At 33.4% G+C, this 12,150-nt stretch overlaps 1 protein-coding gene across 2 annotated transcripts in view; it reads left to right on the top strand.

Moving 5' to 3' along the window:
* Positions 1-12,150, top strand: part of SNX2 (sorting nexin 2) — a 47,904-nt gene that overhangs the window by 28,471 nt on the left and 7,283 nt on the right. For both annotated transcript variants that reach the window (XM_037005223.2, XM_017658179.3), the window contains exons 8-11: positions 8,149-8,224; positions 9,219-9,332; positions 9,589-9,682; positions 10,997-11,202. In XM_037005223.2, the coding sequence (XP_036861118.1) occupies positions 8,149-8,224; positions 9,219-9,332; positions 9,589-9,682; positions 10,997-11,202 (490 nt within the window). The remainder of the gene's footprint in view (positions 1-8,148; positions 8,225-9,218; positions 9,333-9,588; positions 9,683-10,996; positions 11,203-12,150) is intronic.

Here is a 12,150-nt window from a genome sequence, read left to right as displayed (position 1 = left end):
GCACAACTGTATTTCAATAAATTTTTTCAAAGTACCACTTGTGACTCTCATTGATTGCTTCCAGACTTAAAGAAAATGCTTCTTTCAACAGCATACAGAATTGTTATTTCAACACCACATATTTACTCTGTTTTTATTAATCCTCATTAATAGTCTAACAACATAACACCTATTTTTGTATCATGTTTCAAGATGGAATATAGTTAGGAATTAGTTGGGTATAGAATTATAGCTGTGATCAGCAAGAGAATTAGGAAACTGCCAAGCTTAAAAAAGAAAACATGAAACTTGTGAATGGGGGAAAGAGTTAGTAGAAATATTTGGATAAAAATAATACCTCCTATGTATTATTTAGGTTTTTAGGAAGTTATATCCACATTCGTGTGCTATGTTGGATAATTTGGTTAATTATAGTTCATCTAAATTAAACTTCACTTTGAATTATTACTTGAACAGTGTTAAGTAAGAACTTAATTAAATACAGTGAATAGGTTTGTCTTCTCTACCTTTACTCTTATATAATTTTTTACACTTCTGAGTGTTCGAAAAAGTATTAGACATTGCTTTAGTTGACTGTATACTTAAAGGCTGATACATATGCTCTGCTTCCTTTAGAGCACTTGACTCAACACATTTCCTATAGTTTTGAAGACTTGTCTTCATTGTGGCAGACTAAAAGGGGAATGGATAGGAGAAACCTCACTCCCAGAATCTGTTCCTTCCCTGCTGTGCTGAAAATGTGAGAAAACAAATCTGAAACTCAGAGCTCAACTTTTAGAAAATAAGTTAGCAATTACTTAGACTTAAAACATTTTCTGACTAAACAGGGTTTTATTTATTTATTTTTTTGCAATCATTAATGTACAATTACATGGACAACATAATGGTTACTAGATTCTCCCTATTATCAAGTCCCCACCACATAGCCCATTACAGTCACTGTCCATCAGTGGAGTAACATGCTGTAGAATCACTACTTGTCTTCTCTGTATTATACTGTCTTCCCTGTGTCCCCCCACCCACATTATACGTGTTAATTGTATTGCCCCTTTTCCCCCCTTATCCCTCCCTTCCCACCCATCCTCCTTAATCCCTTTCCCTTTGGTAACTTGTTAGTCCGTTTGTGGGTTCTCTGATTCTGCTGCTTTTTGTTCCTTCAGTTTTTTCTTTGTTCTTATACTCCACAGATGACTGAAATCATTCGATGCTTGTCTTTCTCTGCCTGGCTTATTTCACTGATCATAATACCCTCTAGCTCCATCCATGTAATTGCAAATAGTAGGATTTGTTTTCTTCTTATGGCTGAATAATACTCCATTGTGAATATGTACCACCTCATTTATTCATTCATCTATTGGTGGACACTTAGGTTGTTTCTATTTCTTGGCTATTGTAAATAGTGCTGTGATAAACATAGGGGTGCATGTGTCTTTTTCAAACTGGGCTCCTGCATTCTTAGAGTAAATTCCTAGGAGTGGAAACCCTGGGTCAAATGGTATTTCTGTTTTGAGTGTTTTGAGGAACCTCCATACTGCTTTCCACAATGGTTGAACTAATTTGCAGTCCCACCAGCAGTGTTGGAGGGTTCCCCTTTCTCCACATCCTTGCCAACATTTGTTGTTGTTTGTCTTTTGGATGTTGGCCATCCTAACGGTGTGAGGTGGTATCTTATTGTGGTTTTAATTTGCATTTCTCTGATGATTAGTGATGTGGAGCATCTTTTCATGTGTCTGTTGGCCATCTGAATTTCTTCTTTGTAGAAGTGTCTGTTCAGCTCCTCTGCTCATTTTTTAATTGGCTTATTTGTTTTTTGTTTGTTGAGGTGCATGAGCTCTTTATATAATTTGGATGTCAACCCTTTATCGGATATGTCATTTATGAATATATTCTTCCATACTGTAGGATGTCTTTTTGTTCTACTGATGGTGTCCTTTGCTGTACAGAAGGTTTTTAGTTTGATACAGTCCCACTTGTTCATTTTGCTTTTGTTTCCCTTGCCCGGGGAGATATGTTCATGAAGAAGTTGCTCATGTTTATGTCCAAGAGATTTTTGCCTCTGTTTTTTTCTAAGAGTTTTATGGTTTCATGACTTACATTCAGGTCTTTGATCCATTTTGAGTTTACTTTTGTGTATAGGGTTAGCCAATCCTGTTTCATTCTCTTACATGTAGCTGTCCAGTTTTGCCAACACCAGCTGTTGAAGAGGCTGTCATTTCTCCATTGTATAGCCATGGCTCCTTTATCATATATTAATTGACCATACATTTTTGGGTTTATATCTGGGGTCTATATTCTGTTCCATTGGTCTGTGGGTCAGTTCTTGTGCCAGTACCAAATTGTCTTGATTACTGTGGCTTTGTAGTAGAACTTGAAGTCAGAGAGTATAATCCCCCCAGCTTTATTCTTCCTTCTCAGGATTGCTTTGGCTATTCGGGGTCTTTTGTGGTTCTATATGAACTGTAGAACTATTTACACTAGTTCAATGAAGAATGCTTTTGATATTTTGATAGGGATTGCACTGAATCTGTAGATTGCTTTAGGTAAGATGGCCATTTTGACAGTATTAAATCTTCCTATCCATGAGCACAGGATGTATTTCCATTTATTGGTATCTTCTTTAATTTCTCTCATGAGTCTTGTAGTTTTCAGAATATAGGTCTTTCACTTCCTTGGTTAGGTTTATTCCTAGATATTTTACTCTTTTTGATGCAGGTGTGAATGGAATTGTTTTCCTGATTTCTCTTTCTGCTAGTTCATTGTTGGTGTATAGGAATGCAACAGATTTCTGTCCATTAATTTTGTATCCCACAACTTTGCTGAATTCAGATATTAGATCGAGTAGTTTTGGAGTGGATTCTTTAGGGTTTTTTATATACAATATCATGTGATCTGCAAACAGTGACAGTTTGAGTTCTTCCTCACCAATCTGGATGCCTTTTATTTCTTTGTGTTGTTTTACTGCCGTGGCTAGGACCTCCAGAACTATGTTGAATAACAGTAGGGAGAGTGGGCATCCTTGTCTTGTTCCCGATCTTAAAGGATAAGCTTTCAGCTTCTCGCTGTTAAGTATCATGTTGGCTGTGGGTTTGTAATATATGTATGGCCTTTATTATATTGAGGTACTTGCCCTCTATACCCATTCTGTTGAGAGTTTTTATGATGAATGGATGTTGAATTTTGTCTAATGCTTTTTCCGCATCTATGGAGATGGTCATGTGGTTTTTGTCCTTCTTTTTGTTGATGTGGTGGATGATGATAAATTTTTCCTTGCATCCCTGGGATGAATCCCACTTGATCATGATGTATTTTTGAATTTGGTTTGCTAATATTTTGTTGAGTACTTTTACATCTATGTTCATCAGGGATATTGGTCTGTAATTTTCTTTTTTTGTGGTGTCTTTGCCTGGTTTTGGTATTAGAGTAATATTGGCCTTAGAGGGGTTTTTTTGTTGTTGTTATCTTAAGAAATGTTAATTTGTTAATTGAAGATTATTTTATTATAATTAAATTTGCATATTTGTTTTGTTTTCTCTTCTGGCTTAAAATCAGGGTAGGACAGATTTTAGAGAATAGTGTATATCTCCAGGGTACAGATTACTTTTTTAAACTATATTTAAGGTGACTTATTTCTGGGTTTTAGTAATAAAGTGTTTAAATTTTAAGAAAATGCCATAGTAAAGTCAGGTTTGAACAGCTTGCAAAGTAATGTGCAGTTTTAAATTTTGTATTAGAGAAGACTTGAAAGATGAGATTATGTCTGTGAGAATCTGCAGTTACTTTGGAAAAGGACTTAAATTGCATCACGAGAAGTTTAGGTTAGGTATTAGAATTGATTCTGTTGTGAAAGAGGTCATAGACTGAGTATGTATAAGAACAAAGGTAGATAATGCTCTGCCTTGATTTCAGTTAGTTCTTCCTGGAAGTGTAACCATGACCCTTTGAGAGAGCTTTCAGGTCTTATTTTTCTATGAGTAAACTTGAAACATTTCAGATGGCATGCTTGATAAGGAGCTTAATGAAGATTTATTGTGCCAAGGACATATCATTTGATTATGCATTCACCTTTCTTGTAACTTGAATGCACTGCCTAGTACTTGCCATACCATCTTGCATTATGGAGCATTGAGAGTTTTAAGGAGATATTGAAACCTGGCCTCGTGTATATATGTTTCTTTACTGATAAATGTTACTTAAGAGCTACCTTAGTGGAATTTACAGTAGTGAAAAAAAGAAAATGGAGTATGAGGGAAAAGTTCATTTTGTATTAGAAAAGGTTACTAAAGAAAATATAGGTGTAAAGCTCTAGAAGTAAAGGAACTGGCCTGCTTTTTCTAAAGTGATTTTTTTGTGGCAGTTCTTAAAATTTGAACAGTATTACAGGTGTATTTGTGGGGTAACCAACCTAGTTGGATCTGATGGGTCAAGGAAGTATTTCTCTGAATATGCTGTGATACTCATTTACATATTTGTTTCTTAAACTTAGTCCAGATGACTTCTTGAACAAAAGAATAAGCATCCAGTATTAAAATACAGGAAGAGAGAGGAAGTGGTTCAGAACCCAGGTACCCTGTGCCATACTCCGTAAAGCAAGCAGAAACTACTTCTGTTAAGAGTGTCCCTGAGACCACTGACTTGATGTTGTGAGTGCTTCACCATCTTACCTTAACAGCGTGTTGAGTTTATTTCATAGCTAAGGATACACTTAACTACAAATACAAATGGAGAAATACAGAGTAGCACAATATAGTATATAGGATTTAGAATCCTTTTTCTTGAAACCTGTGTTCTACTACACACTACCTGTGTGACCTGAGGCAAGTTATTTAATTTAAATGCATTGTTCTCTAGCTCTAAAATTTAAGTCTTACCAGTTAGGATTGTGTTCATTTCAGGCACCTAAAAACCCAACTGGCAAAGCTTAAGCCATTAGTGTAAATTAATGCGCTCTTTCAAATCAGGAAGTCTGTAGGTAGGCAGATGCTGAGGATTATCTGATTCATTTGGGAGATCCCGCTGCTTCCTTCTGGTATCTGGAATACAACCATTTTATCACTGGGCGTCTACTAGTCCAAATGCCTGATTTAATGGCAGTGAGCTTCTAATTGATCTCCCTGTTTACCGTCCTATCACCTGTACTGTTTTCTGATATAGCAGCCAGAGTCATCCTTTGAAAACATAAATCAGATCATATTTTCCCCTGCTCCCAGTTTTACTCTGTAAAAGCCAGTGTCCTTATAATGGCCTGCAAAACCTTCCATGCCTGTACTGCTCACTCTATTACTTGTTTGATCTTGTATGCCCTTGATCACTTTGCTCTAGCAACACTCGTTTTTTTTTGCTGCTCTTCAAAGATTCCAGGCATTTTCCCATCTTAGGAATTTCTCAGTGGCCTCCCACTGCCTAGAAAACTTTTGCTCTCAGATATCTGTATGGCTAATTCCCTTACCTCTTCCAAGTTCAAACGTTCAAGTACCACCTTTCCAGTGAAGCCTTTTCTGATCATTGCCAGTGTTGTGACCTATTCAAATTGCCACCAGTCACGCTTTACTTGAGCCCATTAACTCTATAGTTCTCCCTTCTTTTTTCCACAGCACTTACCACCTTGTCACATACTACATAATTTATATGTTTATGTTTACTGTCTATCTGCTCTTACTAAATCACAAGTTCCACTAGGGAAGGGATCTTGTTCTCTTTTGTTCACTGATGAATTTTGAGTACTCAGAACAGTAACTGACATGTAGTGAATATTCAATAAATATTTATTGAATGAATAAATGAGTGTCAGCAAAGACTCAGACTCTTCCTGCGTTTCTATTCCATCACTGTTAGCACATGTGTTTGAGTTTCAAGCAGGAGAAAATGTCTAACTTTGTTCCTCTTAAGCATTATGATATCCTGTGTTAATTTTTTTTGTTTTGGTAAGTCAGTAGGAACTTGAAAGCCATAGTTACTATTCTTAAGTTTATCAGTAACATTTCCTTAGAGCAGATCTGAAGAACAACTGCTGACTGCCTCTTGTTCAGTCTGATACTTCATGTTCATCCAGTTCCATTGTGTCTTCCATTTCTGTCTGCCTTCAGTGTTTCTGTTTCTCCTCATACCTCTTTTCAAGTCTTTTTCCTACATTCTTTTACCTCTTTTTGTTTTTTATCCTATCCTTCCTACAGCCCTCTCTGACTTTAATTCTGAATTGGTATTTATAAATAGTAATTTCAAATCCATTGTATATTTCTATTCTTAATTTTAACATTTTGTAAGCTTAGTACTTTTTTTCTAATGGTTAGTTGCCCTTTATATCCATGTAACCTTAAGATATATCCATGTAACCTTAAGAAGAATTAAAGTTTTACTGTTTTTTTCTGGAATACCATTTTCCAAAATTGATTACTCAAAATGCTAGTATGTGATAGGGTGATAAAAGGAAAAAAGTCAATTGAGTTTTGTTAACATAGGGTTTAACAAAGTTAAACGAGGTTCATTTCCTGCAGGACTTCTCACAACACTTAATATGCTGCTGTTCATTATGAATGTGAAGATTGAGGAATTTTTACATTTCATACTTTCTTGATTGTGATCCAATCTTTTTCATGGAAAACTACATGAGACTAATGTTCTGCAGAACTCACTTTGGAATTAACTATTAGTATTAGGTATAATAGAACTAGGTTTGAAACACTGGACTATGTCTTAAAGGTTGCCCACTAGATGTTTGTCTTCCTGCTTGTCCATTTTACAAATATCTTGGTGCTTGCTATTTACCAGCTGTTGTGTGCACTCAGATGAACAACTTATGCAAACTGCTTCTTCAGGCAGGCTGCAATCTAAACAGCTAAATAACTTACTTAATAGTACTGGAGAACTTCAGTGTTAGAATAATAAGTAAAATTGCAGTGGGAAAATACCAACATTTCTTAATCTTACAGGATTAGTGTTCCTGCTGTATCTTTTTTTTAGCTTGATAATGTAGATAGCAAATATATTTTTAAACCACAGTGTAGATTGTATTCCACATATCTATTAAGTGCTTTGTTTCTGTTATAATGACTTATGTAGGCTAATGACTTAAGATGAAATTTAATATAGTATGTTTTATTTAAATACACAAAAACAGAAGTTGACACTTAAGCAGAAGTAAAATAGTCATTTTAACCTTATGTAAAATTTGACTTAAGAGAAGGTGATCACATTTTTTATAAATTTTATAGTCTTGTAGAGAGGTAGAAGAAATTGACTACTGCAGAAATTATTCTGCAGAAATAGAATAAAGATGTGTTAACTATGAGGTGAAATACTATAATTAAAATATTATTACATGTGATCATTAATCTGGGGAAGTGATTTAAAATTGGATTAGTTAAGTAATCAAAAGTAATTTTTTTCTTTTTGTGAAAGAATGATTGGTAATTTATTATGGATGCAGAAATGTGAGCTTTTTTAGTGGGAGAAAATGACTACAGTTGGACTAATAGTGATCTAATAATGGTGTTTCTCTTTACTTCTTATTTGTATTTTGTGGGTGCCACATAGGAAGACATTAAAGACAGCAAAACTTCAAAAATCCAAATAGTGAAGAAAATTTAGTCCTTGTCAAATAAGAACCAAAACTGATTTGATAATTTAAATCTGATAAAGAAAAAAGAATGATAGATTCTTCTCCATTTTGGTGATAAAAGCAATAAAAAAGATATTGGAGTAAATAGTGATGTTTCTTACGGTTCTGGAGTAAGTACTGGGAAAATACTGACTCTTCCACAGATAAAATTATTTGACAAACTCGTACATACTTTTACAGCCCTAACACTTTGAAGTGAGAAATTTGGTGACTTATGTAACCCCTCCCCACAGCCACACCCATTCCCTGCCATGTCTCTTTTTACATAATTGTGAACTTTTCCGAAGATGAATGAAAGGCTTTTTCATCATTAAATTGCTGTTATTTTGAAACCATTGAAGATTCTAAGTAATTAGAGTGAAGGCAGACTTACATGATAGGAGTCAGACTAAGTACTTCTTTTTACCTAGGTTTTTAAATTATTATTGATATTATTATTATTATTATTATTATTATTATTATTATTATTATTTTGTTGAAATAAGATTTAAAATAAGATGCTACTGATAAAGAGCAATTATTCTTAAATCTAGGTATCTTCAAAGAACAGTAAAGCATCCAACTTTACTACAGGATCCTGACTTAAGGCAGTTCTTGGAAAGTTCAGAGGTATTGTTTCTACTTTAAATTTTTGCATCGCATACATGTTCTCATTATTTATGTTTGTCAGTCTAATAATTTATATAAGAATAGATGTTCAGTAAAAATTGGATTAATAGATGGCATAAAGCAATAACCATTTTTTGCCTAGTGCTTTAATTAGCTTTAATTACTAAACTGAATTACTGACAAAATATCTTTTTTGCATTGGTAACTGTAGGATGATCAGTCCCTTTCTTGAAAATTTGCCATCAGTTTAAAACATGTTTTATAAATAGCCTAATTCTGAATGCCCTCATTTGTTGCTTAGGCATCATGTTGAAGTAAATTCATTTTAAAGATCTCATTTTAGAGATAGTTGAATGGGTTTGTATGTCTTCATTCTAATATTCTTATTAAGCTTGTGAAATGCAAATTCTTATTAAGCTTGTGAAATGCAAATTTGTAACTTGAAAGAGTTTAAATTATAACCGTGTTGCTCGTTGTATTTGAGATGTTTGACATATTTTGGCTCTTAACAACGCGGAGTTCTTATTGGTACCATTTGAGATTTTTAAAAAATTTACTTGAATCCCAGAATTTAAAAAAATTGAAAATCACACAGTCCTAACTAAAAAAATAAGGAGATTTTTCTCAAGACTTTCTTGAGTCTTATAAACGAGCTTATTTTTACTAGCAAACAGGTGTCCAGTGTTAAAGTGGTTGGCAATTTCTTAATATATTTTGACAAACAGAGTGTTGTTCTATCTAAATGTAAACTTGCAGAAGAAAAGCAAATAGAAACTCTATTTTTTAAAGTTTTCCTTTGAGATTGTACAAGTAGTGTATTTGAGAAATTAGATCTCACTATCGAAATGCATGAGAGTGAAGAAAATAACAACCTCCTTTTTCTCTTTTCTTTTTTCTTTCTTTTTTTTGAGTGGGGAGGGCAGTCTCTTTTGTGCCAGTTAAACCTCCAGGCTTTTAACCAGTTTGTTTGCCCTTATTTGTCATTCAATTCCAGCTGCCTAGAGCAGTTAATACACAGGCTCTGAGTGGAGCAGGAATATTGAGGATGGTGAACAAGGCTGCCGACGCTGTCAACAAAATGACAATCAAGATGAATGAATCGGATGCAGTAAGAGCTGATTTTTCGACTTGAATAATGAGATGAATTAATGAGCCCAACAATTGCATTTTAAAGCTGTACAAGTAGAAAATAGGATATTAATTTGCTTATTGAGTTTAGTTCTCAGCCACATCAGTTGACCACCATGGTTGGTTATACATGGTTAATTTGTTGCTTTAAAGCAAGGAAAGTAGCTTGCTATTGGTAACCTAATTTACAGTGGTTTGTTCTGGCTAAATTAGCTCCATTTTTCATTTTTTCTTAGTGGTTTGAAGAAAAGCAGCAGCAATTTGAAAATCTGGATCAGCAACTTAGGAAACTTCATGCCAGTGTTGAAGCCTTGGTCTGTCATAGAAAAGGTTTGTTTACCTTATAATTTATGTGTGTAACAGCAAAAGTTAATTCAAATATTTTGTTTAACTTTTATTAAAATGTATATTCTGGTTATAGAAGAGAGAAAACAGTTTAAGAGAATGTTCTCTATTTCAATTTGTTATTAAATTTTTTAAAATTCTAGTTTAATCCAACTTCTAGTTTAGAAGTAGGAAAATTCTGAGCTTATGTTTTGAATTTTAGATTGAAACTTGTTCACTTGACAAACTGTTAAATATATTTCTAATTTAATGAATGAAAATGTCTTAGTAACTGATTATAATACAAATGAGATTCAAAAATTAATATTTGGAATTTTTCTTTAAGATACTTCATTTGTGCTTGTATTTCCTCAAAAACTCTAAAATATTTCCTTCATTTTTGAACTATCATATTGAAAAATCTGGGAGTATATTTTGTTAAAAAATCATAAAAAATTTGAGTTGTAGTTTTTTAATTCCATGGTGAGGTATTTTGGTTTTGTTTCATTTTTAAAGAATATAGGGCTTTTCATCAACTTTATAAAATACTTTTTAAGTACTGTGTGCCATTACCAGCAGTACATTTCAATAAAATAATTACAGCAGTCTATTTACATGTTTATTATTGAAAGTAGTTTATAACATCTTTTGCCTTTTGTATTTTCTCTTATACATGGGCTTTATGGTTCTTTTAGAAAAGTTTCTATAATGGAAAGCAACAAAGCAGTTTCCAGGCAATGTATGTTAGTTCTTGGCAGTGTCCAGCCTGTAAATGTCTATGTTTCTTTGTTTGAAGTATCTAAAAAGATCATGTTCAAAAATCATTTTTTAGAAATATAGAATATTTCTAAGCATTTTTGCACACACAATAAGATGTGAATTATTTGTACAGTTTTACCTTATTTTCCTTCTAGCTAAATAATACTCTCATTAAAAATTATAGACATTATATTCAATGTCAAATAAATGTAAAGAATGGAATATAAATCAATTTTAAGTGTTCCAAATGCCTTCCATATTAAAAATATGTCTTGTCTTTTTCAGCATAGACAGAAGAGGCAGATTATTACATTAAATTATTTGACATAGATCATCCCCTGGGAATATAGACAGTGTTTCTTCTTAATTTTCAGTAGAGCTCTGAGCAGTTGGCATTTATGTCCAAGGTATTTTAACGACTGGTTGGTTGCTTTCTGTTAATTATTTAAAAATATTATTTGAGGATTTTGTTAATAGGTAAAATTTAGTGAGAAAGTAGTAAGTCAGTGCAATATTTCAAAACGTTCTCGTGAATACTAAATTGAATGTTTATTATTTCAGAACTTTCAGCCAACACAGCTGCCTTTGCTAAAAGTGCTGCCATGTTAGGTAATTCTGAGGATCATACTGCTTTATCTAGAGCTCTGTCTCAGCTTGCCGAGGTTGAGGAGAAGATAGACCAGTTACATCAAGAACAAGCTTTTGCTGACTTTTATATGTTTTCAGAACTACTTAGTGACTACATTCGTCTCATTGCTGCAGTGAAAGTAAGCCTCATTGTGTAGTCTTCCTCACATTCTTTGCACTAAAGTAGTTTGCATATAAGAATTTGGTTACCCCTTAGGCATGTGTTTAAGTTTGCAAATTCCATACTGTACTACCACATAAGAAATGGCTTCAACATGATTATTCATAGCTTAATGTTTTCTTCCTCTGTGATTTGAACAGTGCAATGCACAGAATTGATGTCTTTAAGAGGTCTAAGGAATATAAATAAGAAAACCAATACATATTTACTTTATATTACATATACAAGTTTGCAACTAACTGACAGCCTTTGTTTGCTCATTCTAGCATGAATGGAAACTACCTAGTGGACTGTTACTGTAATAATAGGCTATATTAAGAAGCAGACAAAACTAGAGCTGATTATTGCATCAATATGTTTGATAGTGGCTTTAGCATGAATTTCAGCTGTAACCTGACATTCTGTGTATGTAACGAAATGTGTAGTCACCTTGTATTTATAGGTGAGATAGGACTAGATTAGATAATTAATTGTGTTATCTAGTGGTAATGTTTAAGGATGAATATTTGGTAAAGTAGTCCAGTTAACTAAGGGAAATTAGTATCCTACAGATATCTCAAATGTTCAGTTAAGCTGAACTGAATGTTATTTTATTTGTCATACATTTCAGAAGGTACTTTAAGGTCTTTGGTATATTTGAAGTATTATGAACATTAGTTATCATTGGGTGGGTGTACTGGAACTCAACCTCACAAAGGAGTTGAGAAATTATGTAATAGGGTGCCAGGCAATTTTTGTGGTCTTTATTTTTGGTTTGTTTTTTTGTTTTAAGCTAACTTGTTTGTATATGAGAAAGTAATACATGCTCATAATAATTCTAACAGCCCCAAAAAGTAAATTTTCTCTTCTGCCTAAAACCTCTAGTCTCTTTTCCTTGGTTAAATTCTTATGTGTCTTCATAGAATTA

This window comes from Manis javanica, chromosome 14 (assembly GCF_040802235.1).
Source record: "Manis javanica isolate MJ-LG chromosome 14, MJ_LKY, whole genome shotgun sequence".
Taxonomy (NCBI): domain Eukaryota; kingdom Metazoa; phylum Chordata; class Mammalia; order Pholidota; family Manidae; genus Manis; species Manis javanica.
Note: the sequence above shows the minus strand (reverse complement) of the source record. Positions and strands in the feature narration are given on the sequence as shown.